This window comes from Apium graveolens, chromosome 2 (genome assembly GCF_009905375.1).
Source record: "Apium graveolens cultivar Ventura chromosome 2, ASM990537v1, whole genome shotgun sequence".
Taxonomy (NCBI): Eukaryota; Viridiplantae; Streptophyta; class Magnoliopsida; order Apiales; family Apiaceae; genus Apium; species Apium graveolens.
In genome coordinates this window covers 313,915,916-313,943,298 of record NC_133648.1, presented here as the reverse complement: position 1 = coordinate 313,943,298, position 27,383 = coordinate 313,915,916, and the positions used below count along the sequence as shown (strand labels likewise).

Genomic DNA, 27,383 nt, shown 5'->3' with positions numbered 1-27,383 from the left:
ATCGGCGAGAATATCTTACCAATAATGTGAATTATTTTAATATCTTATATTAATATAATTAATGTGTTTGAGTTTTTTATAGGATCAAGTCAATTGATTATTTATATTAAAATTACTAACTTCACTGTTAACACATTATTATTTTTGGGATTTGTCCCAATTTTAAGAATATTTGAAATTTGAAATGAGATCTCACTAGATTTGTTAAAACTACGATGATATATTAAATCGATTTATTTTTCATTTTTCACTTTAAAAAAACTAACTTTTTAAAAAGAATTCTTTTAGATCAGCAATAATCATTGATCAAGATAATATTTGGACAAATATTTTGAATTATTTTAATATTTTAAATTATTAAAATAAAAATTATATATGTACTATATTGTATCATTTGATTTAATGCATTTTATATTATTTAAGGAAAAAACATATATTGTTCAATAATTTGAAGGAATTAACGAGTTCAACTGATATTTATAAAATTTTATCGAACTGAAATTTTTTAAATTTTAGAAGAATATTATAAAATGTTATCAAATTATTATGTGAAGAAATATTAGAGTCGTAATCAAAGAAACTTAAAAACGGTTTAAATAACGATATAAATACAATTTTTCTTTCGAATTCCTGAAAAAAATCATGAATATCAATAATAAGTCTTAAAAATGTATAATTCATTTTTATTTTACAACCATGATTGATACCCGGTTGGGTAAAAAATAGATATAAATTTTTTGTTAGTGATAATGTGAATACCATATATAAATTATAGCAATTTATTTATTATATAGTTTTAATTTTTGAATATTTATAAATACATGGTATTTAAGTAATCAATTATCTCACTAGATGTTAATAATGATTATACATGTACATAAATCACATATTTAGCATATAAATAATTGAAATTATCATAATTTGCTAAGAGATGTAACATATAATAATTTACATGCTAACACACACATACATATAACTTAATCTTACTTTGTTAACAGTAGTGTAAGTAAAAAACTCACATTTTCTCATACATACAAATTTCAAAAAACTAATATTTTTCATTAAAATCAACTTAAATATTAACAATAATGTAAATTTTACATTATTTTATATTATGATTGCAAGTCATTCTGACTTCAGTTATGCATTTTTTATAATAATATAGAGCAGTACATATATTTTATTTAAATAAAATTCAAGATTTTGGTCAACTCTGTATTCAACATATATGTTAATTTGTAGTTTTTTATTTGTAAACATACTAACGGCATTCTACAGATTAAGTTTAATCGTTTTGTTTTAAACGTACACTTACTACTCTATTTATATTCATTCATTAAATATAAAATAACGGGTAAGAAAAATATAATATAATAATATATAGTTGAGGGGATATTCACACCTAAAAGCGAGGAAGCATTCGAAACTACTAATGTTATAGAGGGGGACATGCCTAGGTGATATCTATACTATATTATAATAGCCGGAATAGAGATAATTTGGTTCAACGATAATTTCCTAATTTTGATTATTACAAAAATAGATAAATAGTGTTATATCTCTAATAAACTACTAAATTATTAAACTACTACTAAATATAGTATATTTATCCTACTAAACTAGGAATACAACTTATCTTATTATTAAAAGATATAAATAATAGTGTTACATATCTGCTAAATTATTAGAGTTAGTCTATTTATTCTACTAAATTACGACCACATGTTATTCTATTATTTTTATTATAAATTTATAATCATTATATATTTATATAAATATTTTAAAAATATAATATAACTTGATAAATAAAAATTTAAAATATTAATAAAAACCCGTGCATCGCATGACATTTATGCTAGTAAGTAGTAATTTAATAGACTTTATTCATGAGATATATTAATAAGCGTGTTCACAAATATCACTCCTAAACCTGCTCACAATTATATTAATGAACTTATTAACGAACATTGCAGTGTTAGCTAATTTTTGAATCGAACTATATTTTGCTCAATATTAGATAATTTTATAAATCGAACTTTAAAATTATATTCATGTTTGAAACTCTAGACTTTTACATATTACGAAAAAAATATTTACCTTATTAATAAAGAGTTAAATATGTATTTGTGAGAATCGTATCGAGTTTGGAATATAATTAATTAATTAAATAATATAGTGATAATCAAAATGATATTTTTAAAAATGCATTTAATTAGATAGAAAGTATGTATTGGTTTGAGTAAACATACGACATAATTTTTCCAAAATAGAGATGTTGTATGTCTAGTTACCTTGTGGTGTATTTATTTAGAAGACCATTCTTCCCCTCCACTTGGTGATATATATGGATCAATAATATACGAAATACAAATAATACGTTGATGTTCTCTTTCATAGATTGAACGACAACCAAGTAAAATTAGCAGATCAATACTTATAATACCACTGTACCAGGAAACATATATATACAAAGTTTTTGTATCGTCTTAAATATTGTGGGTGCTGAAGAAAATTCAAAGCTCATTTAAGAGATGAAAGGAGCGACTTAAGAAGATTCCAGGAAGAAGCCATTACATGAAAAAATATACTGGAAGAATTTAATTAGCTCCCATAGTTTTGGAACACGACTGCACAACTCTTGATATTGAATAAACCCTCTGTCTACTTCCACTTAAATTTAAATGTTAGTCCTTCACAGTCTCTATCATATTATATATGGAGTATCTTATCAAAAATTAATGATACTTAAAAGAATCTTACATCTATTATCATCCGCTTGTTCGAAGCAATTTCAGTATAATTATGTAGAGTTGTATGATCTGTGTAGATCACTTAAATTTTAAACCTTAATTCACTTGTATTCTCTACTACAGATCACTTGTATTCTGCAACATTATACCTTGTATTGCGATATTATACTTTAGGGAAAATGGATTGTTTTGTCACCCAACTTATCGTGTTTTTAGGAATTTACCATTCAACTATTTTTTTTTGCTTTTACTCACTAATGTTAGGTTCGTATTTGTTTTTAGTCACTAACGTTAGGTTCGGATTTGATTATTAGCATTATGTCAATTTTTGATAGCATTATTAAAATATAGTGTTAGTCTGTAATATTTTAATGATTTGATATATGTTTATATCTTTATATATAGTAGTTCATATGTCCCCAAGACGTTTATCTTGGTGATGAGAGTTTGACAAGCATTTTAATGCTTCTAAAAAATGTAGTTTCATGAATTATTTTTAATTTTTTTTTCTTCTAAATAATAATTTAACGTTTAAATTTTTATATACAATTTTTTTAAAAAAAATAAGTAATAAAATTATGTTTGTAAGATAAATATCTTGTGAGAGTTGTTTGATTTAATACCAAATTCACATTATTACAAAATTATTATATTTTTGTGTTTATATATATACTTGTTTCACAATTCTATTAGAATGAATGGGTTTATAGTTTTGATTTTGGGTCGATAAGAGTTGCTTGAAGGAGTTGTGATGGGTGATTTCACTAGGTTTTTGAAAGTGCCGTTTGGTAAAATATTGATATGTAATTTTTTAATTTTTTATAAGTACTTTATAATCAGTTTGCTAATTTGATTATATTGAATTTTTTATTTTTTTATTTCCCAATAATTTTAGTACGGATTACGATGCCTCTTCCTAATAATTTTGGTTTTGAGTTTAGTACTCCACCTAAAAAGTAACAGACGTATATGAACTGATTTTATGCGTCTGTTTACGATGTATATACATCTGTTCTGATCAGATGTTTAAAAAAATATGCGTTCTTCCTATAACATACGTATATAATTCAGATATTATACGACTTCTCCATATGCATCTAGCAAACTCAGACATATATAAGCTTTCTTATAAGACACATATGACACTTTTTTACTAGTTATCACTATATTTTAATAATGCTATAGAAGATTGATAAAATACTAATAATCAAATCCGAACCTAACGTTAGTGACTAAAAAAAATCTGAACCTAACGTTAGTGAGTAAAATAAAAAAAATTATAGTTGAGTGATAAGTTATTAAACAAACAATAAGTTGGGTGACGAAAAAATTCATTTTCCCTATAATTTATATTGCATTGCAGTTATAATAATTAATAAGCATTAATATAGTATGCAATATTATAGGTCAGGATTACATACATTTGTACAGCACTAAAAGCTTCTAAGGTTCAAGCGGTCTACATAGAACATTTACCATTTTACCTCATTATGTATAACTATTCCGATTCCAGAACAATTATTTATTTGTTCATTAATTGGGTAGAAATCTGTCGAAGTACAGAGATTATATTGTTTGGACTCGAACTCTTTATATGCTCATTCTAGATAGGAATAATTTGAAGTAATTTAATAAGCTTATTTACATACAGTTGCTTTCTTAATCCAACCTGAAGAAGAAAGAGTTGCTCAACTCTAGTAAAAAAGATGGACCTTTAAAACACGGTGATCATCTCTCAGTTTAAAATTTGGATTTAGAAATGAATTGCAGAATTCGCCTTTTATTTTTCTTAAACTGTAATGATGCCAGAATCTCGTTCTTGATTCAGTATTTTTCTGGCTCCAATGATGCAGGAAAATGTTTTTCTCTTTAGACTCTGTGGACCTTAAAAAGTAAGATCATTGACAAATAACAAAACCTAGCGTACCTGCTAACAAGAAGTTGTTAAAATGGTTCTGTGTAACCTCTGCAAAACAACAAAGAAAATCATAATCGCAATTCGCCCTCATCTCTGCAAAACAAGTCGTTGTCGCGATTTAGTATCATCTTTGCCTGTTGCAGAGGCAATCAAGTAAGCCTAGCCGTCCTTGCTTGCTGCAACTAGGAGTCTTGGTTTATTATTTGTTCTTAAATTTCCAGTTCAACTATAACTATGCATCTCTTAAATTTTGTAGAGATTTGTAGACCTATAAAATTGTTGGAGCAATTTCTTAGTTCGAAATCATATAATATGTACTAGTACTACACCTTAGACAAGAGTTCTGAATTTAAGGCATGATGGATAAGTAGTTCAGCTAGAACCATTTTTAGCTATACATTTAATTTATATTTAATGATATATGTTACTAAGATGTACATGAACCAGATCATTCACTACCATGATAAATATGAATGTTTGTGGGCTGTAGTTCTTGTTCATCGATGTTTTCTTCTTGGCCTAAAATTTCAACCTCCTCCTTGGAGTCTCTCTGGTCATTCTCATCAGAGGGAACATCATCACTCATCTCAAAAGACTGAACTCTTGAAATATTAACGTTCAGGTTGCGATATCTTGAAATAACAAACGAGCATTCGGAGCAAACTACTGCAAGCAGCGTAAGGAATGCCGTGATGGTGAAAAGGCCAGCAAAGCTGTATGCTGTCAGACTTGGACCATCTCGCGATATATCTTGGGCGTGATATTGAAAGGTATACCCCGCCCCAAAATATTTCTTCTCAATCTTTTGAATCTTTCCTTTTTCCATTACATCTAAGATTGCCTTCGAAATGGGCTTAGATAGAGGAGAGCCACTCGGAAATGCCTGGAACAAAAGTTTTGTTACAGAAGCGAATGCATGCCTGGTTTGTAATTGTACAATATTTTTCTCATGAATTTAACTACCGAGAATATATAGACTCACAAAGCCAAATCCGCCAGTACTGGTAGTAGCTGCACCATCCATTTTTGAAGAAATGGTTTGATATTTAGAACCGTATTTGTGAAGAAACAATTTGATGTAAGGAATCTCATCAAAAATGACATCGACGCCTCCATTTTTGCATCCGAGGGAAAGGGCCTTATCATACTCATCCATGCTTGTATAACTGACGTGTTTTATATTCATCTTTTGTAACATGTCTCCCACAAACGAATATTTTTGATAACCTGCGCAAACAGGGTTGTCTGCAGAAGGTCTCAGCTGACTCACAGTTAAAATTGAGGATAAATTTGCTGTGTAACTTTGCATTAGTATGTATGCCATGAATAACCATACCACCAGTACAAATTTTGCCCATTTGTTTCCAACCATGTTCCCTGGTCGCGAAAAATCAAGTAATTAACAAAAAATGTTTGTGTGAGTGTGTCTTTGATTGCAGTAGCAAAACACTTACTTTCTGGAAAGGCTAGAGCAGCTAATGGAAACAAGAAGAGCATGCTAAGTTGGCGTTGGGGATTTACATGGCGTTCCAACATTCGTAGCACGAGTCCAATGAAGATAGCAGCTAAAACAATGGTGAGCCATAGATCCCAACTTAAGGGCTTCAAGAATATCCACATGTTTTTGAGCCTGTCAGGTTCAACTCTTACCACCATCACCACTCCAGACTCCAAATATGGAAGTGAGAAATCAACCTCCCCTTCCCGATCAGCCCTTATTGTTATATCTCCAACCAGAGCATCGTAAATCCGAGTCTGTTAAAACATATATTTGGATTAATAAAAATGGGAACTCGTATAAATTTCAAGTTCACTGATTAAATATAGGAAAAATAACATGTTACACTTGTAACTAACCTTGGTGCCAGTTAGCTTATCAACTAGATCTTTGTATGTTCCATTAGTGTCATGCTTTAAAGGAAGATACTCAGGTTCAAGCTTGAATGGTAATGAATCCAAAGCAGCTTGGAAAACATCTATGCAAAATCCTGTTACATTATATTTCTTGCTGTCACCAATTTCCTGCACATTCACAAATTCTTTAAAACCTGTTTTTACAGGAACCCCTACCCTTAGCTTTAGTCCCATTCCCGGTACATCCCATCCATTCGGCTTCTTTGTGGAGTCTCCTGGCCAAATGATTGGTTTGAAAACATCATCTACCGGTTTTGAGTTAACTGCTCCCGGACCTTCATCCGTTGCAGTCACTATCTTTCGGCTAAAGCCACTTCTAGGTGTCCAGTATCCAACAATTCTATCCCCGTTTCCAACTACGTTGATTATCTCTAGAACCGGAGTTTCTAATTGTCCATCCTTCAACTTAAATTCTCCGCTTAGGCCAAGGAATCTGGTCTCCAGTATTCTTTTAACAAGTCCAGGGCCTGTCTCCGAGACTCTTAAATTTGTGAGTACTGCGCTTGATGCATTTGATTCCTCATGACTCCTTTTCACTTGAGGGAACTTAAGCTTCTCTACTGATGTGGCTAATGCCCAAACTGTGTCATACGCCCTCAAGCAAAAGATATTAATATTGTTTTCTTTCCACTTGATTTTGAAATTTTCTAAATTTTTTGATTTAGGTACATAAGGCCTTACACCTAAAACCCCTTCCATTTCCTCAATAGTTGTAGCATCCAAGGAGCTTAGCGTATTGGATAAAGCATCTGTGACGATCCATGCTGTTCCTTTGTTCACGATTCCCACATCGTTTGCAAGAGAAAACAGGCGAGAAGCAAGGTCAGAAGAAGTCACGTGAACAAGAAATACCCGAGTTTGCATTGTCCTCAAGTTGCCTAGCTCTTGTCTTATATGAGACTCACTGGCAGAAGATGAGATTGCAATCACATACGATAGCTGAATACTTGCTTTCTGAAAGGCATCAGTCAGAGAAGGGATGAAACCTGTACTAGACTCTCTGTCTGTCTCATCTTGATAAATCACTACAACAACATGCCATCCGAGTTGCTGGACAAGGGAAGTGATGCATTCCAGTTGAGACGAATCAGGCAATGTCGTCTGAATGAAATATGGATTCCGTGAAGGCCAAAGCAAAGAGCTTGTCACAGAAAATGAGATGACTGGAACATGAGACTTCCCTCCAATCTCAGCGACAAATATTGCTTCCTTTGAATTTTGTGGCCCGATAATTGCATCTACTTGGTCCTCGTTAATCAACTCCAAAGCTGCATCAGTGGAAATGAATGAGAAGAATAAGTAGCATGTCTCACCAATAAAACCACCTAGTACTTATAAGTAAATAACTTGAACCACCTGCAGAAGCTGCAGAAAGAACATTATTGGCATTCTTGGGGTGTATAGCCAATCTTGTAGTATAACGCGAATTTATAGAGTAAAAATCAGATAACGCCATGGATATGCAAGAATTAGCCACAAAACCAGTAGATGAGTTGAAATCAAGAATTAAACCAACATGAACAGCTATTCGATTCTTCGGGTCAAAATTAGTACTGATTTCATTTTTGGCAGTAACTAAAAGGAGGGAAATAGTACTATTGACGAGCAAAACATAGAGGTGTGCCCTGGAGAACTCCATAGCAACCACCAAATTTTCGGAGTACAGAAGAATCTGATATATTGGGAGAGACGTGGTTGAATAGAAGTAGTTAGTAGTATAGAAACAACAAGTGATTGTACGTGCATCTGCTAATGTGTGGCTTGAATATGAATCCATACAAGAAGATTCAAAACAAGAAACTTGTACTTATGTCGGTATCGACTACTGTTAGGCCGCTACCTCACCTTTGTTTTTCACCTCATATTTACGTATTAGATTTTATTAATACTCGTTTTCATTCGAGATCTCATTTTGGTCGAAGAGTGGATCAGTCCGATTGTAACATTATGTGAAGTTTTCGACAGACAACTGGTAAACGTATAGATGGCTCAAGTTAATAGCTGACTTGAGTGATTTCTAGAAAGCAGGAAGACATTATGAAATTTTCAGTTGGGTCCTTTTGTCTTGGAGTACCACTTGTTGGCTATACAGTTCGTATAGAAATATGATAGTCATGCATTGTCTTGTTCTAAAATTTACTGATAATAACCTTGAATGTTCAAATCAACTGGCAAATTCTATATGCTTAAAATCTTGACACGAACTGTTGAGTAACTAGCTCATCTAAAATCTTAAGGTGTTAGAGAAAGACCCCAATAGGATCATATAGTTAACACTCCCCCTCACTCGAAATGGGTTGAAGAGTGGAACACCGACACTCATCTTTGGCCATTAATTGCCTTTGTATCCATAATAAATTGTGAGAATGTTCAGTTTCTATTTTTTTTTTTTTTGCAGATTTAAGTCTTTTTCTGACTCGAATGATGCAGTTATGCAGGAACATTGTGTGGATTCTTTTCCGGACTGTCTGAACTTTGAAAAGAAAGGAGATAATACAAACAAAGAAGTCAATAACACGATTAGCTATCATCTCTGCTAAACGAGTCGTTATCACGATTAGCTATCATCTCTGCTAAACGAGTCGTTATCAAGATTTAGTATCATCTTGGCTAGTTGCAATGGCATTCAAGATAGCCCGGGCCACTTTTGTTTCTAGCTGGAAAGCTGGTATTCTTCACTCACTTGTCGCACCGTGCACCGGATTTTTGTGGATTCTTTTCTCATTCACGAGTGAGAAAAGATAATACAGATACTTGAATATTTAATCAATTAACTATGCTAAAATACATCAGTTGGATTATTAAGTAATAATAATATATATTTTTAACGATAATGTACTCATAATGAACTTATGTAGTTCATTATTTAGTTTAATTTGATTTAAACTCCTGAAAAATATATAAAAAATATATTTTTAATGTATTGATGTTTGGCGAATCCCCCGCACCCAAATCCCCGTATTTTTAGATTTGCCGAATTTCCGTATCCCCGTATCATGCACCCCGTACACGCACCCGCACTCATGCTTCCTGGGTTTCTAGCAATTACAACGATTTAAATTAAGCAGATTAGCTATCAGATATTTCGCTATCAAGTAAGAAGTACTAGCCATTTGGTCGCGCGCGCTCAGAACTCCATAGTATCACATTGTAGTTTATTGTAAGTTTAATCATGTTGTAAAATTAAAGAACAATCATAACAATTTGTATTGAAAAGAAGTTTCCGAGAAAGTGTGAAACTTGTGTTGAACATTTATATAAACATGTACTATTATTGATAAAACTAGGTAACTTTACATAATCAGGTACTATTTACTTGTCTAAGACTACATCATAAACTTGATCATCCACGACCATGATCAATACCAGCATTCGTAGCTTGTTCGTCCCTACTTACATTCGCGGGTTCTTGTAGTACTTGTTCCTGGCTTTCGTCTAGTTCTTTAATTTTATCCTCCTCTTTAGGATCTTGTTGATCCTTTTCCGGGGAAACACCATCAGTCACTTCTACAGAATGCACATCTACAGCGTTCCTGTTGCGATATCTTGAAATAGCGAATGAGCATTCGGAACAAACTACTGCAAGTAACGTGAGAAATGCGGTGATGGTGAAAAGGCCTGCAAAGCTGAATGCTGTCAGACTCGGACTGTCTCGTGATAAATTTTCTTCTGCATATTGCGAGGTATATCCCACTCCAAAATAATTTTTCTCAATCTGTTGGATCGTTCCTTTTTCCATTACATCTAATATTGCCTTCGAGATAGGCTTAGACAGAGGAGACCCGGTCGGAAAAGCCTAAAAAATTAACACAAGCAGCTATCAGTTTTTGTGCTCTTGAAAAGTCAATGTGTTATTTTATACAGTTGTCAGAATACTAATGTTGATGTACATAGGTATCAGCTGTCAAGTGTTCAGGATGGATTAGAGTATACGAGCAAAGAGATATTCAACGATCACGGTCCAGGAATATCGCTTTAGAGATTTTTAAATTTAGATTCTTTCAGTTTTATATTCCCTCGTCCCATTGGATTCTTAACATTTGGAATAGGCACAGGGTTTAAGAAGAGGGAAGAAACGAGAGGAAAATGTGCGTAAAATGGTGTGACCTCCTAAAATAAGTGTTAAGAAATGAATGAGACGTCCAAAAAGTAATGGGTTAAAAAATGAATGGGACGGAGGGGGAGTATTTAGAATAAGATAATATGAATATGAGATGATAAACTTACAAAGCCAAATCCACCGGTGCTGTAAGTAGCTCCGGCCATCTTATATTTAGAACCGTATTTGTGAAGGAATAATTTGACGTAAGGAATTTCATCAAATATAGCATCAACCCCTCCATTTTTGCATCCGAGAGAAAGGGCCTTATCATATTCCTCCATGCTTGAATAGCTGTGGCATTCAGTTACGTTCAGTTTTAACCAATTTGTGAGCATATCTAGTACAAACGAGCCGTCTTGATAACCTGCACAAGAAGGGATGTCTGCAGAAGGTCTCAGCTGACCCACCGTTAAAATTGACGATAAATTTGCAGTGTAGCTCTGCATTAGTATGTAGGCCATGAACAGCCATACCACCATCACAAATCTTGCCCAATTGTTTGCGACCATGTTTCCTGCTTGCAAAACATCAAATTAATAAGGCATATCTGTGATTGCGGTCTTTGTCTGTAGTAGTAAAACACTTACTTTCAGGAAAGGCTAGAGCTGCTACTGGAAACAAAACGAGCATGCCAAGTTGGGGTTGATGATAGTGGCGCTCCAATACTCGTAGAACAAGACCTATGAAGATAGGGGCCAGAACAATTGTGAGCCATAGATCCCAACTTAACGGCTTCAAGAATATCCACATGTTTTTCAGCTTGTCTGGTTCAGCTCTTACCACCATCACAACACCAGACTCCGAGTATGGAAGTGAAAAATCAACTCTCTCTTCTCGATAAGCCCTTATCGTAACGTCTCCAACTACTGCTTCATAATCTGGCCTCTGTATGCAAACATAAATTCCTATTGATTTAAGGATGCTAGGTGCATATTGCAAGTTCATTATTAAATTATCTTGGACTTTAGCATACAAGAAGTATACAATTGAAATAAGTATTACTCTTGAGTACTAACCTTGGTGCCTTGTAGCTTGTTGACTAGATCATTGTATGTTCCATTGCTGTCACCACTGTCATCCACAAAAGGAATAAATTCAGGTTCAAGACTGTAATTTAATGAACCCAGAGCGGCTTTGAAAACATCTATGCAATATCCAGTGACATTATATGTCTTGCTGTTATTAATTTCTTTCACATTTACAAATTCCGTAAAACCTGTTTTTTTTGGAACCCCTACCCTCAGCTTCAGGCCCATTCCTGGTACATCCCATCCTTCAGGCTTCTTTGTAGAGTCTCCGGGCCAAATGATTGGTTTGAGAATACCATCAACTCCTTCTGAATAATCTATTCCATGATCATCCTTAGCTTCACTTGTTATTTTGCGGCTAAAGCCTTTTCTTGGTGTCCAGTAGCCTACAGTTCTCTCACCATTTTCACCATTCCCAACTATGTTAATTATCTCTAGAACTGGAGTTTCTAGTTGTCCGTGCATCAATTTAAATTCTCCGCTTAAGCCTAGGAATCTGGTTTCCAAGATTTCTTTAACAAGTCTTGGGCCTGCCTCTGAGATTCTCATGTCTGTAATGGCAGCTCTTGATATATTTGTTTTTTCTTGGCTCCTCTTTACTTCAGGAAACTGAATCTTCTCTACTGCTGTGGCTAATGCCCAAACTGTGTCATAAGCTCGCAAACAGAACATATTAACATCGCTTCCAATTTTTACAGTAAAATTAGTCTGTTGTTGCATCAATATAAATTTATTCCACCTGATTTTGAAATCTTCCTTATTTTTTGATGTAGGTACATGAGGCCTTAAGCCTATAACACCTTCCATTGATTCAATTGTTGTAGCATCCAAGGAGCTTAGCGAATTGGACAAAGTATCCGTGATAATCCATGCAGTTTTTTTGCTCATCATTCCCATCTCATTTGCGAGAGAGAACAAGCGAGAAGCAAGGGCAGGAGAAGTCACGTGAACAACAAATACCCGAGTTTGCATACTCCTCAGGTGCCTGAACTCTTTTTTTATACGAGAAACACTGGCAGAAGATGATAATGAAATCACGTACGAGAGCTGAATTCTTGCTTGCTGAAAGGCGTCGGTCAGAGAAGGAATGAAATTGTTACCAGGCTCTCCATCTGTATCAGATTGATATAGCACAACAATGTCATGCCATCCCAGTTCCCGGACAAGGAGAGTAATACATTCCAGTTGAGATGAATCAGGAAGTGTGGTTCGAATAAAGTATGAAGCATGTGAAGCCCAGAACGATGAGCTTGTCACAGAAAATGACATGATTGGCACCTGTGATTTTTCTCCAATTTCCGCAACAAATCTTGCTTCGTTGGAGTATTGTGGCCCAATAATTGCATCAACTTGGTCCTCGTTAACCAACTCCAAAGCTGCAGTAAAGAAAACTAATGAAAAGCAAGCCCAGTACAGAACACAAATAAAAACCACCTACTTATAAACTAACGGTCTGTTTAGTGTGTGCCCATGGGCACATGCTTAGAAAATGTGGCACACAGTAGAAAAATCCATAAACTAATTAATGATTTGAATACATACCAGCTGAAGCTGCTAAAAGAATATCACTGGAATACTTAGGGAGCAAATCCAATCTTGTTTTGTAATGCGGATTTTTAGAGTAGAAATCGGAGACTGCTATGGATATGCAAGCATTGGCAACAAAACCAGTAGATGAATTGAAATCAAGAATTAAACCAACATTAACTTTTCGATTTTTCGAGTGCAGAGCTGTACTTGTTTCATTTTTGGCAGAAACTAACAGGAGACTAATTCCACTAATTAGCAAAATGTAGAAGCATAAGTTGGAGAACCCCATTACATGCCAGCTATCTGGAATAACAAAGACTATGATATATATAGAGAGCCAGGGTAGTATTAGCATGTTCTCTTGCTCGCGGATTGAACGAGTCAGTGATGTAGCAAGTAATATTTATCAAAAGGAATGAAACTTAAAGCGACTTGAGTATTTTCCAGCCAGATGCTTAACTTGTGGAATACTACTTAGCTGATGCTTAACACATATTTCATCATTCTTGATTAGAGTATATGTTAATAATGAGTCAAAGATCATACATGATTTGAATAATGTTACTGTGATTGTCAACCGTGAATAAAAGAGTATAACTATAGCGTATCATCAGTCCAATTCCAGAAGTATAGCTCAGATATTCTAGGCAGGACCAATTTGCAGTTATTATTTAAATGCATGATGCAACATCTTGATTTTTTTAGGAAGCAAAGTGAATCTTGAAAATGTCGTGCTTTAGTATGAACCGTTTACTTAGCTTTATAATAATCATACATCAATTCAAAGAATAGAATCATTTCCTCAGTATTCTAATATAAGGACATGGTCATAAGCTCTTGTTATTTAATCTTGAGAATTTGAATGAATCAGTAATCATTTGAAATTTTAACATAGAACAAAATAAGCATATTACAACAACCTACCTAACAATTCTCAGGCATACACCGGATTATACAAGCTAGAGATGTGCCACAATGAAAAATCTGTTTAACGATGAAGTTTTAGCAAAGAAAATTTTAATTTGATCTTTGTAATGTGTTCGTTAAATGTTGATTATTTTTGTAAATGCAGTATGACTTGTAACTAATGAATTGTTTTAACTTTCACATAAAAATAAAAAAAAAACATATTACAAAAATCTACCAAATCTGGCTTAAACTATAAATTAACTTTGAATATTACACATCCAACGGTATAAATTATTAAAATATGTTACTTGATCTGCATATTCATTCACGATCAGTATTAACATCTGTGATTTCTTGTAGTAAATCTTGTTCTTTTCTCACTTCTTCAGATGAAATTTCATCATCCTCCTCCTTCTGTTGATCATGCAGGTCATTTTGAGGGGAAACATCATGAGTCATCTCAATAGAATGAACTCGATATTTCGACAGAGCGAACGAGCATTCGGAACAAACTAGTGCAAGTAGCGTTAAGAATGCAGTAATAATGAAAAGACCAGCAAAGCTATTTGCTGTGAAACTTGGTTCTTGCGATACATCTTCGGCGTCATAATAAGAAGTATTTCCTGCATCGAAATATTTCTTCTCAATTTTTCGCATTGTTCCCAATTCTCTCAAATCTAATATTGCCTTTGAAATAGCCTTGGATAAAGGAGACCCAATCGGAAATGCCTGTTATATTTAAATAATACAGGAAGCTATTAAGTTCTTCATAGTATTATCTCACGGCCGCACTCCAACAAGACTTCTTAAAAATCAGAAACGTGAGAATAAGTGATTTATATAGTTAAAATTTGTGATTTTTGAAAAGTAGAAATTTCAAGTTTGATAAAACAGGTAATTTGGTTCAAAGTTCAAACCAAAACTTACAAAACACCGATTTTAATTTTAAGGTTTTTGAGCACAAGCCTGTTATATTCCCTTGTTGTATAAATATTGAAATTATTGAAGAGGTGCAGAAGGGGACTTACAAAGCCAAATCCACCGGTATTATACGTGGTTCCGACCGTCTTATATTTAGAACCGTATTTGTGAAGGAATAGTCTGATGTAAGGAATCTCATCGAAGATGGCATCTACCCCTCCATTCTTGCATCCGAGAGAAAGGGCCTTGTCATAAGCCTCCATGTTTAAGTAACTTTGGCATTGAGTTATGTCCATGTTCAACCAATTTGTGAGAAAATCTTTCACAAACGAACCCTGTTGATACCCTGCACAAGAAGGGATGTCTGCAGAAGGTTTCAGCTGACCCACCGTTAAAATTGAGGATAAATTAGCAGTGTAACCCTGCATTAGTACGTATGCCATGAACAACCATACCACCAACACAAATCTCGCCCAATTGTTTCCCACCATGTTCCCTGCTCATGAAAAATATCGAATTAGTAAACTGATGCATCCGAATAGTTTATCAAATATCCGAATAATATCCAACATAAACCATGTTGTATGGGCCTGTGTGGTCGTATGTGGTACCACAGACCACAGTACACTTACTTTCTGGAAATGCTAGAGCCGCCAACGGAAACAAAAAGAGCATGCCAAGTTGGCGCTGAGGGTTTACACGGCGCTCCAAGATTCTGAGCACGAGTCCAATGAAGATAGTAGCTAGAAAAATTGTGAGCCAGAGATCCCAACTTAATGGCGCTACAAACATCCAAATGTTTTTTAGCCTGTCTGATTTTGCTTTTACCACCATCACCACACCAGATTCCGTATATGGAAGTGAAAAGTCCACTTCCCTTTCGCGATTAGCCCTTATAGTCACATCGCCCACCACTGCCTCAAACTCCAGATTCTACACACGTACATATATTTTGGTTAAATAATCGGAGCTGGTTGATTTTGCTAGTTAATTAATTAATGCATGACTGCAGGATACAAGATTAACTATAAGGGTAAGTGGAAAATTGGTAGTCATTACGAACCTTGGTGCCTCTTAGCTTGTTGACTAGATCATCGTATGTTCTGTTAGGGCCGCCACTGTCATTCACGATCAAGAAAGGAACAAATTCAGGTTCAAGCCTGTATGGTAATGTATCCAAAGCAGCTTTGAAAACATCAATGCTAAATCCAGTGACATTATATTTTTTGGTGTTACCAATTTCTTGCACATTCACAAATTCCATAAAACCGATCTTTTCTGGAACCCCTACTCTTAGCTTCAGGCCCGTTCTTGGTACATCCCATCCTTTGGGCTTACTTGTAGAGTCTCCAGGCCAAATAATTGGTTTGAGAACGCTTTCAAGCGGTTTTGAATAAACTATTCATTGATTTTCCTTAGCTGCACTTCCTATTTTTCGGCTAAAGCCTCTACCTGGTGTCCAGTATCCAACAGTTCTATCACCGTTTTCACCGTTCCCAACTATGTTAATTATCTCTAGAACTGGAGTTTTCAGTTCTTCATCCTTAACCTTGAATTCTCCGCTTAGGCCTTGTGATCTGGTTTGCAAGATTTCTTTAACAAGTCTTGGGCCTACCTCTGAGACTCTCAAATTTGTGATGGCAGCAGTGGATGCATTTAATTTCTCATGGCTCATATTCACTCCAGGTAACTGAATATTCTCTACAGATGTGGCTAATGACCAAACTGCTTCGTACACCCGCAAACAAAACATATTAAAATCATTTCCGGGTTTTTCTGTATATTTTAACTGCTTCTGCCTTGGCACAAATTCATTCCACTTAATTTTGAAATCCTGCATATTTTTTGATCTTGATTCATAAAGCCTTACACCTAAAACACCTTCCATTGACTCGATGGTTGTAGCATCTAAGGAACTTAGCGAATTGCATAAAGCATCGGTGATTATCCATGCCGTTCCCTTAGTCATCATTCCCACCTCATTTGCAAGGGAAAACAGTTGAGAAGCAAGTCCAGGACTACTCACGTGAACAAGAAATACTCGAGTTTGTATGCTCCTCAAGTGGCTTAGCTCTTTCTTTATATGATCAGATGCACCGGAAGTAAATGAGATTGCAATCGTGTATGAAAGCTGAATACTTGCCTTCTGAAAGGTATCGATCAGAGAAGGTATAACACAGTTGCCAGACTCTTCTGTGTCATTTTGATAAATCACTATAATCTCTTGCCATCCAAGTTGCTGCACAAGGGAAGTGATTCCATCCAGTTGAACGGAATCAGGTACTGCGGTCTGAATAAAATATGGAGTCTTTGAAGGCCAGTGCGATGTGCTTTTCACAGATAATGAGATAATTGGCACCTGAGTTCTCCCTCCAATTTCTGCAACAAATCTTGCTTCATTGGAGTATTGTGGCCCAATAATTGCTACGACGTGGTCCTGGTTAATCAACTCCAAAGCTGCATCAATGATTAAACGAGTGAGAAAAATGATTATTGTATGTCATTCAAATCGCTTATAGATTAATCAATGACACGTATCACCTGCCAAAGCTGCAGTAAGAACATCACTGGAATTCTTGGAATAAAAAGTCAGTCTTGTTGCGTAATGCTGATTTTTTGAATAGAAATCTGATACCGCGAGGGATATGCAAGAATTGGCCAAATAACCAGTGGAGGAATCAAAATCAAAAATTAAACCAACATTAACAGCAATTTGATTATTCGAGTCCAAAGTCGTGCTTGTTTCACTTTTTGCAAAAAGTACAAGGAACATAGTTGTACTCATGAGCAAATGATTAAGGTAAAAGTTGGAGAACCCCATCAAAACTTACTTAACAAAAGTTTCAAAGGTCCAGGGGCGTCAGTGAGTGGAATCAAAGTATTAGTAGTATTACATGCAACTTGTACATGTCTTCGTGATTGTAGCAAGATACATAAACAAGTACTTATTGTCTATTAGCGGTATTGACTTTGAAAATTAAAAGCTTAATTAAGGACAGGAGTGAGAAACCTGTAGTGACTGAAGCGATTTCCTGGAAGATATCAGTTATACCATTCTGGATGACTTTAACTAGCTCCTGTAGTTTCAAAGGACAACGTGCTTGTCTGATGCTTTAATGTACTTTTTTAGTCTTATGTTCTTGTACATGAATAATTTATAACATAATTAGTCCCATAACCAGGATAATTTATGTAAATTTAGTTGCGCTCCTTCAAAGCAATTTCACTACACTATAATATATCACCGGAGGTGACTTCCCGGGAAGGCATCCTGATACATCTATTCTCAGGCGCCTTGGTAGGCTGGTTTGGTACATATTGACACTATATCCGCACAGCTAAAAAGTATAAACAAAATAATACAATTCAAAGATGTGATACGCTAAAAAGCAATTCTATGTACCAAAAAAATTTCTAAATTTTTCTCAAATGACGCGTGTTTTGCAGTTTTAATTTGGGGCGCATATTTATGCATGCGGGTCTCGTGTCATTATTTGTAAAGTTATTGATCACGTAAGTCAGGAAGTGATACCCAAATGCTTAGGAAATATTTGACGAACTAACTTGGGCTACCTATTACTTTCCTATGCACATCTAGGCTACAAAGTTCTCTACGGAATGACATGGGTGAGGTACTGAGGTGTGTTTGATATTAATACACTTGTCAACCATGATGAGGTGTGTTTGATATTAATACTCTGGTCGACCACTTATCAGCTAGTAGTAGCATTTTTTCTCCTATATTTAACTTGTTTCAAATTTATCCTATTACAACTATTTAAGTATATATTACTATTATTAACTATTATTGGAAGGCTTAATTTAACTTGAAACTTGAAATCTGATTTTGTGCAGACATAAACACTTATAGAAAAAAACACATCAACCTCTTATCAACCTCTTATGTATCGAATATATATATCTTGACCCTTACTCCATCAAACACTTCTAAATCGTTAAATGTTAAGTATTGGGTGAAGGTTATCTCTGGAAATAAATTAGACCGATACAAATAATGTAATATAGGAGAGAGTATAATGTGTAGGACGGGAAATGGATTTAAAATTTTGGAGGGAAAAAACAATTTTTCGACCCCAATACATGCCTGAAAATGCGAATAATTGAGAACTTTTGACTGAGTAAGGATCATGATGTATATATTTGGTACATTATGATTGATGCGTATGACCTTTTTAATAAGAGTAAGTCCAATGCAATGTAAAATTATAACTGATTTCATTTCCATAATTTGAAACCAAATGGTAAAAATTTCAACTCCAAATGAGTTTTATCCTTGGATGCAAATATGCATATATGCATCTTTGGTTCTAAATTTGAAACCAAGGATGCATTTATGCATCCATGCCACATCATCAAGTAACTATAAATGACATGCATATTGGTAAACTTTAATTAAGATATAGGAAGGAAAGACAAAAATGAGTTAAATTTGGAATTATTTGGTTTCAAAATGCAACTAGTATTAGAGTTGAAGTTCTATTATAACATCAAAAAACACTTTGATACTAAATTATAGCAATACTATAGTCATTTTGCATCTAGGATTGGACTTGCTCTGAGGAAGTTATAATAAAGCATTATTGAAATTGACTCAGAAAATTCAAAGAACAAGAATGAGATACTTGTAGCTTACCCAAGTAATTTCCAAGAGGAGAAGTTTTGGGCTTTTGGTATTCCAGTAAAAGTGAAGAAGAATCGTACTGGGAGTAGAGGTGGCCACTAGTACGGTCCGGGCCGGGTTGATTACGGGTTGAACACGCGAACAACGAACACTGAACCGATACGCAAGTTGAACGAATCGGGTCGAGCCGGGTTCGAACTGACAGACACAGACTCGTAACCGGCTCAAGGTTCGCGAGCCGTGCGGGCTGAGCCGTGCGGGCTTCGCGGGTTGGAGTTCAATTTAATTTTTTGGGCAGGATTGGTCTACGTAGCCATAACATCACTCCAAATCAGTTATGCACTGTATATTTTTGTTTTGATATTTTTTTCAATTTTAATTTAAGAAGTCAACATTAATAATTATATTAAATAAATTTAATTTTAATCGATTAATTTTATTATTTTAAGTTCTTGGTTAAAAGAGGACGGTTTAAGTTTAGGTTTCTAATAATTCTAATTAATTATAATAATTAAGCAGGGAGAATATAAATTTTGAGAAGGTTTTATTTTTAAGAAAATAAAATGGTTAGGGAAATAATAAAAATCTGGTTGAAACTCGGAAAAAGAAACAGAAATAGGAACGGTGGTCGGTGGCGGAGACTGAAATTGAGGGAGACGGAGAGAGAATGAGAGTTAGAGGGAGAGAGAGAGTTAGAAATTGAGAGAGACTGAGAGTTAGAGTTAGATGAAGAATTAGAATTAGAGTGAGTTAATAAGGCAGAGTTGAAGGTGATCATTGATGGAAATAAGGCAGGTGCGTGCAGCATAACCGCGGGCTCGTGCGGGCTGTGCGGGTTGTGCTCAACGCGCAGCTCGTGTGGTTTCGGTCCGTGCGGGCTCGAGCGGGCTTGTACGGTTTCGGGTTTTAAATTTACAATTCGTAATCGGTTCATGTAATTTAACAAGTTGGGCGGGTTTGAACCGGCCCGTTTAGTGCCGAATTTTTTCCAGTTTCCGTACGAGCCGGTCCCGAATGAGCGGTTCGAACCCGCACATTTGGCCGGCTCTAATTAGGAGGGTCCTCTCATGCATCCCAATCATTGTCAACCTTACATTACGGGATGTTGATGTTGCCTTACATTTGCACAGTGTGCAAAGTATCTGGTTAGTCGACTCTTCATGCTCCAATAACTTGTCAAACTGCAGCTTATGGGTGATATGTTCTTTTGCATCACTCATTAATATCCATCACATCCTTTAACACCTGATTATTTGTTGCAGCCATGGATTTCTTAACGGTACTTAAAACTAAAACAATTAGAGCATTTCTGCTCTAAAATATAATATATAATATTGGCTCACAGTGAGTTAATGTGTTATTCTCAATATTCATGGTTGTAAAAATCGGTAATCGGTACTAATCGGTTTAGATACCGATTATGAATTAATCGGCAAATCGGGGATTAATAGGAGAGATTAATTGGAACCAAAATCGGATATATTTAAATATTTTAATAATATTTAAGATATTTACCTTATATATTATGAAATATATAATTCAAAAATAATTTATAAATATTAATCGGATTTCAAAAAATAGATTGGCCAAATATTTTTTAAGGATTAATCGGGGGTTTTTAGAACAGTGGAAATATTATTTATATGAACTCTTAATTAATTTTTTTAATATTAAATGAAAGTTGAATTCACGAAGGACTTAGTTGATAGAGAAAGAGATTGTTTTCATAAATATATAATATAATATTATTTAAGAATGGGAAAGAAGCTCTTAGAAATAAGAAGAGATTTAAGAGTCACAAATAGTCTCTTGGAGTAAAAATAATTATCTTACTTCTCAAATTCCAAATTAAGAGTCAAAATTGCTGGAGATGTTCTTAAGTATATGAATGGGAGTTGCAACTTGCAAAAATAAGATGTTACGGCAAAATCCTAAGCAAACAGCCTAACATATACTCCCTCCCATTTTAACTATTTTTGACTTTTTTTTCACGGAAATTGAGGTGTTAAAAAATATAAGTATGCATATTTGTTATTTTTAATATTTATATCAAATTGTAGTTTAGAATATAAGTTTTAATTTGATATAAATTTATATTTGTTTATCAAGTATAAGTAATACTTTTTGTCATCTTAAAATGCGTGTTATAAAATCAAATATCAGTATAGGGTGAGTAAATGAAATGATGCCCAAAACTGTATCTAGAAATAGTTATCAAATGTCATGATACAATTTAAAAAGCTCAACCCCAAAATCTAATGTGGTTGAAAAAGAATATTTTCATAATCTTATATTAATAGTCAAAAAACACTCCATGTAACTGCAAGGTCCTTTTATGGGTTGATCATTGACGCCCATTTTTTAAGTGTATTTTTCTCGCATATTCTTCTAAGTCGAAAACTCGTTTATGGGTCGAACAGTAGATTATGAGCCTATATTTGGAGCATAATTTTGTCTTTCGTGCCACACTCAGTGCCATAATAAATTATGAGAAAAATTGGGGATAGTACGGAGTCGAACCAGAGTCTCCCGTCAGCCTTAGCTCTGATATCATGTTAAAAAATCAGTCGCTCTAAATGTGTTAGCGGAATGCCCTTTTCGGGTGTTATTTCATTAATTAGAAGTTGACCTGTTATTTTCGAAAAAGGAGCAATTTTATTGTTTACAATAAAAAAGGTTATGTATTTTAGTAGAAAAATGTAATTGATTAATTATTAGTCATTTTAATATTTAGTTAAATAGAGTTGCCCACCTCATTTTTAGTGTTTAACTATCCAAAATACCTAAAGACGCGGAACAACACTCAAAATACCCGCTGACCATTTGAGAATGCGTATTCACTAAATGAATGTGTGTCCTTTGTTACTTTAAAAAAACTGAACACCCATCTAGCAAATGCGTGTTATGTGGTTCTTAAGTAAAATAATAAAAAAATATTAAGTGAGGGTAATTAAGTAAATTTAGAAAGTACCGATCGACCAATAGATAAATGTTTTATTTTATTATTATTTATACTTTTATATATATTTTCAATAGTTGAAAATAAATTGAAGAAGATAATAAGCTATAATTATATATATTTTATGGTATTTTGAGTCTTTACTAAAGATATATAATATAAATTTTAAAGATAATATGTTGTTGACAGGACACGAACTTAAATCAAAATCCTCGGAAAGCTATGTACTTAATATTGGTGCAGGATGACATTTGAACCAACAAAGTATGTAAGACGAATATGGTTAAGATACATATGTGCACATATGTTGGTACTTGTCACTCTTTGTACTACATTAAAACACAACATGAATGAAAACTTTTTTTCTCTCCATGCCGTGTGTGAGAGTCGTTGAGTTTCTCTTCATATTCAAATTTCTCATCTAGAAATTAGGATTTGTGAGAGTTTTTTATTTCTTTTCCCCATAACGAGGTATCGTGACATCGATGCATAGATGACAAACCTCGATATAGTAGAGGAGAAAAATAAAAGTTTTGTATTGAATATTGGGGTTGAAGAAAGTCCAATAGGTATGAGTTATGCTTAGTAGGAAGGTTTCTCATAGAGAAAACTATAAATTTAAGAGCGATGAGGACAAAGATGGTTGATATTTGGAAGCCTACGATGAGAATTAGTATAAAAGAACTAGAACAGGGTATCTATCTTTTCCAATTTTCCATATACAAGATCTACAGTGGGTGTCAAAGGAGGTCCTTGAATGTTTGATAATGCGATGATGGCCTTGGAACTAGTGGCTACAAGTGAAGACCCCTACCAAGTTCAATAATGGCATATGAATATTTGGATTCAGATTCATGATCTGCCAATGGGTTTAATGTCAGAGGTTGTAGGTCAACAACTTGGGATTTTTTGTAGAATTTCTCGACTACAATGTTAAGAACAACTCTTCAATCTGGCGTGAATGTATGAGGATCCGAATTAGGCTGGATGTCAGGAAGCCTTTTAAAAGAAAGAAGAAAATCATAAAAAAAAAGGATGGCAAGGAATTCACCGTGGTGTGCAAATACGAAAGATTAAGGGAGTTTTGCTTCTTGTGTGACATGGTATCACGAACTGACAGATTCTGTAGGAAGTTCATAGATAAAAGAGGAGCAGAAGGAGAGAGATAATGGGGTTTGTGGTTGAAGGCACCATCGCGTAGGATGGCGAACCAGAGTTAAAGCCGTTGGCTCAGAGATGAATCCGATGACACGTGGGAAGCTAGAAGTGAAAGGGATGGTAGCTTCCATAATTTTAGGAGGGATAATAATTCAAATAAAGAGGAGGAGATAATCAAGAAGAATAATTTTAGGAGTTTGGCGGTTACAGAATCTTGGGATAACAACACAACAACGGAGTTAATGAGATTTAATATAACTTCAAATCTCCTATATGAGCTTAATGATGGGGAAAATGTTGGGCTAAAATTTGATGAACGAAAAAGAAGGAGAGGTGACCCAACTTTACCAGGTACAATGGATATTAATGTGAGATTAAATTTAACCGGACCTCAGTTTACAGAACAATAAACAGAAGCTATTTTTTCTAACATTGATTTGGCAGCATCTTCTAATTCTATCTCGGCTAAGCTTGCAATGCAAGCTAGCCGACCCAAATGAGTCTATTAAGTTGGAATTGACGTGGTCTAGGCAGCCAGAGAGCAGTTCGTATCCTTGGTGAGATGTTTAAGTCTCATAAGCCTGATCTAGTATTTTTATCTGAAACTCTTTCTATAAGTAATAAAATTGAAAAGCTCTCTTCAAAATTTGTTTTTCTAATTTCTTTTCAGTTGATAAACAAGGCAGGGGAGGTGGTATTGCAGTGTTTTGGAAGCGTACCATGGGTTGTAAGGTTACTGAATCATCTTCAAATCATATTGACATCATTATTTCGGAAAATAATTCAATTTCCTAGAGGCTTACTTGCTATTATGGATCCCGGAATGAGAGAGCATAGGAAAGCTTGGGATTTTCTTCGTATGCTAGCCTCCAAATCTCAACTCCCTTGGTGCATTATTGGAGATTTTAATGATCTCTTATGCGACAAAGATCAGAAAGAAAAACATCCTCATCCACAAAGATTACTAAATAGATTCAGAAAAGCCATTGAGGATTGTAGGTTGAATAAAGTAGATTTGATAGGTGGTGCTTTTATATGGGAGAAGAGCAAATGAACTAACGATTGGGTCCGTGAAAGGCTTGACAGATCATTCGCTACAGAAAGCTAGTGGCATCTATTTCTAGTATGTACACTTTCATTTTTTCATGCAATCATATCGGACCATGAGCCCATCAAACTGAATTTGTTGAACACAATTGTTACTAAAAAGCAGTTTCGCTTTAAGTTTGAAAACACTTGGTTGAAGGAAGTGGAATTCCATTTTGAGGTGTCAAAGTTTTGGAAAGATTTCCCGTCATCTCACCTTCTTCCAAAACTCATTTCAATGTCTTCTTTTATGGCTAGATAGGGGCAAAAATTTCTTTCACAAATTTAGAGAGAAAGTAATCAATCAGAAAGAAGTCCTCGATGCTTTGAAGAATCGAGATGATGAGGATGTATTTCAATCTTATTTTGGTGAAAAAGCAAAACTGGAAAACTTACTTTTGCATGAGGAGATTTACTGTAAACAACATGCAAAAATATTTTGGTTACAGGAAGGAGACACAAATTTGAAGTTCTTTCATTCGACAACATTAACCAAGAAAAAAATGAATCACATATCCTCTCTAAAATCAGAGGATGGTATTGTTGTGTCTAATCATGAGGATCTCTGTTGTTTACTAAAAAATTGTTATTCCGATGTTTTTGCTACAACTGATCAAGGGATAAACTATCTTGTAAATGAGAATGAGTTTTAAGTTTCTGATGATCAAAACAGTTTGCTAACAGCAGAACTATCATTTGAGGAATTCTCAGAAGCAATAAAAAGTATGAATCCTGATAAAGCTAGTGGCCCGGATGGTTTAAACCCTACTTTATTTCAACATTTTTAATCAACAAGTTAGTGTTTAAATGCTGTCAAGATTGGCTCACAACTTCAAGTTCTCGACAAGCATAAACGAAACTACTCTTGTTCTCATTCCTAAGAAAGAGAAAGTGGAAGATGTCAAAGATCTTAGGCATATTTCTTTATGTAACGTTTTATACAAAATTATTGCCAAGGTACTAGCTAATAGGCTGAACAAAATTTTACCAGTCCTAATATCTGAAGAATAAAGCGTTTTTGTTCCAGGACGAAATGTCACTGACAATGTGATGGTGGCCATTGAATTAATCCATTTATGAAGAGAAAAATGAGGGGGTGAACTGAGAGATGTCATGTAACATCCCGATATTTTATAATTATTTTTAGTTGGATTATTTGATTTAATTATTTATTAATGTCAATGTGTTGTAATTAAATTAGTTTGTGTAAGTTTATTTATATTTATAATCAGAAAATTGTTTTAAGAGTATTAGTTTTAAAAAAATAGTAAGGCTTTATTAAAAAAGAGTAAGGGTTTTAATAAAAAAAAGGGGGAGAAAGAAGGATGAGAAGAGTTAGGGTTTGCTAAAAAAAAGGGTTTGCGTTACTTTGATTAGAGAAGAGAGGAGAGAGGGAAAGAGAAAGAGAAAATAGATGGAGATTGAGATGAACATCAAGAACTTTTTGGAGGGTTATGAATTTGGCGTTTGTGGAATTGGGGTTCTTGTGATTTGGGGTTCTGAAATCTTTTTTAGTATTCTCGATAACTAAGATCTCGAGGTAAGGACATCTTTCTTGTACTCTTTCTTTTCGTATTCAAATTCGTGTGTACGGATATCTTCTTTGTTCTCTTGTTTTTCGTTTCCGTATTCTTCATTGTATAAAATATTATTTCTTGTTAATTCATATCGGATTCGTTATCTGTTAGAATTTGTTGATTTTGGTCATTTCGGAAAGGTCTTTTAAATATCTATAACTTTCGTTCTCGTTGTTTGTGAAATTCGGTCTCTAAATATGAGTTTTTCTGCAATTTGTATGACCTGCCTGTTTGACTTCGGGATTTGAATATCCAACCTTTGAAATATCATATTAAATTGAATATTTATTCAAATATTATGAGCAATACCATTCTGGAAAGCTCTTTTCGATATCTGCAATTTGCGTTTACATTCTGCTGCTAAATTCTGTGATTTTGATGTCTTAAACATCAAAATACAATTATAATCATGGGCTGATTCTGTTCTGCAGTCCGCATTTATTTGTTTTTTGAATTCGTTACTTGTTCCTTTTTTACGAGCCTTACCATTCTGGAAATGTCTCGGAATTTCCTACGACTTTCGTGTTCTGTACTTTTTCAGTTGACTTCATATTTATGCAGTAATTTGACATTCTTTGAAACTGACCAGATTTGAGCTTATCATTAATTAGTGGTTTGTTATGTTATTTTGTTTCGTGATGTTGGGTTATAGTGTTTTGAGGTTATTTGATAAATTTATATATGATTTTGGAGATGTAAGATATTTGAGTGTGTAATATTTGAGTATTTATTTTGAGTTATTTATGTTATTTGTATGACTTGGGAGTTTGTAAGACATCCGTCGCGAGTGGATAATCTCGTGCTTGGCACCTCCTATGCGGTGTACTTAAATTGTATGGGCGTGTCGCCGATGTTATGGGACACGTATAGCCATGGCTAGTATGTGTAT

At 34.3% G+C, this 27,383-nt stretch overlaps 3 protein-coding genes across 5 annotated transcripts; all 3 read right to left on the bottom strand.

Moving 5' to 3' along the window:
- Positions 1–4,934: 4,934 nt before the first annotated feature.
- Positions 4,935–8,529, bottom strand: LOC141708784 (glutamate receptor 2.7-like). The gene is made up of 5 exons (XM_074512562.1): positions 7,939–8,529; positions 6,526–7,850; positions 6,123–6,423; positions 5,651–6,045; positions 4,935–5,551 (listed from the first exon to the last, which is right to left on the bottom strand). The coding sequence occupies exons 1-5, from the start codon at positions 8,357–8,359 to the stop codon at positions 5,117–5,119; spliced, it is 2,877 nt and encodes a 958-aa protein (XP_074368663.1). The 5' UTR covers positions 8,360–8,529; the 3' UTR covers positions 4,935–5,116.
- Positions 8,530–9,827: 1,298 nt separating this feature from the next.
- LOC141708783 (glutamate receptor 2.3-like) lies at positions 9,828–13,635 on the bottom strand. The gene is made up of 5 exons (XM_074512561.1): positions 13,255–13,635; positions 11,701–13,088; positions 11,272–11,569; positions 10,810–11,198; positions 9,828–10,378 (listed from the first exon to the last, which is right to left on the bottom strand). Exons 1-5 carry the CDS (start codon positions 13,595–13,597, stop codon positions 9,926–9,928), a joined length of 2,871 nt encoding a protein of 956 aa, XP_074368662.1. The 5' UTR covers positions 13,598–13,635; the 3' UTR covers positions 9,828–9,925.
- Positions 13,636–14,376: 741 nt separating this feature from the next.
- LOC141708782 (glutamate receptor 2.2-like) lies at positions 14,377–18,398 on the bottom strand. Of its 3 annotated transcripts, XM_074512560.1 has the most exons (6): positions 18,083–18,391; positions 17,614–17,700; positions 16,136–17,529; positions 15,705–16,005; positions 15,180–15,568; positions 14,377–14,880 (listed from the first exon to the last, which is right to left on the bottom strand). In XM_074512560.1, exons 3-6 carry the CDS (start codon positions 16,334–16,336, stop codon positions 14,473–14,475), a joined length of 1,299 nt encoding a protein of 432 aa, XP_074368661.1. In that variant the 5' UTR covers positions 16,337–17,529; positions 17,614–17,700; positions 18,083–18,391; the 3' UTR covers positions 14,377–14,472. The 3 variants fall into 3 exon arrangements, with proteins under 3 accessions (XP_074368661.1, XP_074368660.1, XP_074368659.1); XM_074512559.1 differs by having other exon boundaries at positions 17,614–18,391; XM_074512558.1 differs by lacking the exons at positions 14,377–14,880; positions 15,180–15,568; positions 15,705–16,005 and having other exon boundaries at positions 16,343–17,529; positions 17,614–18,398.
- Between the last annotated feature and the right edge of the window lie 8,985 nt (positions 18,399–27,383).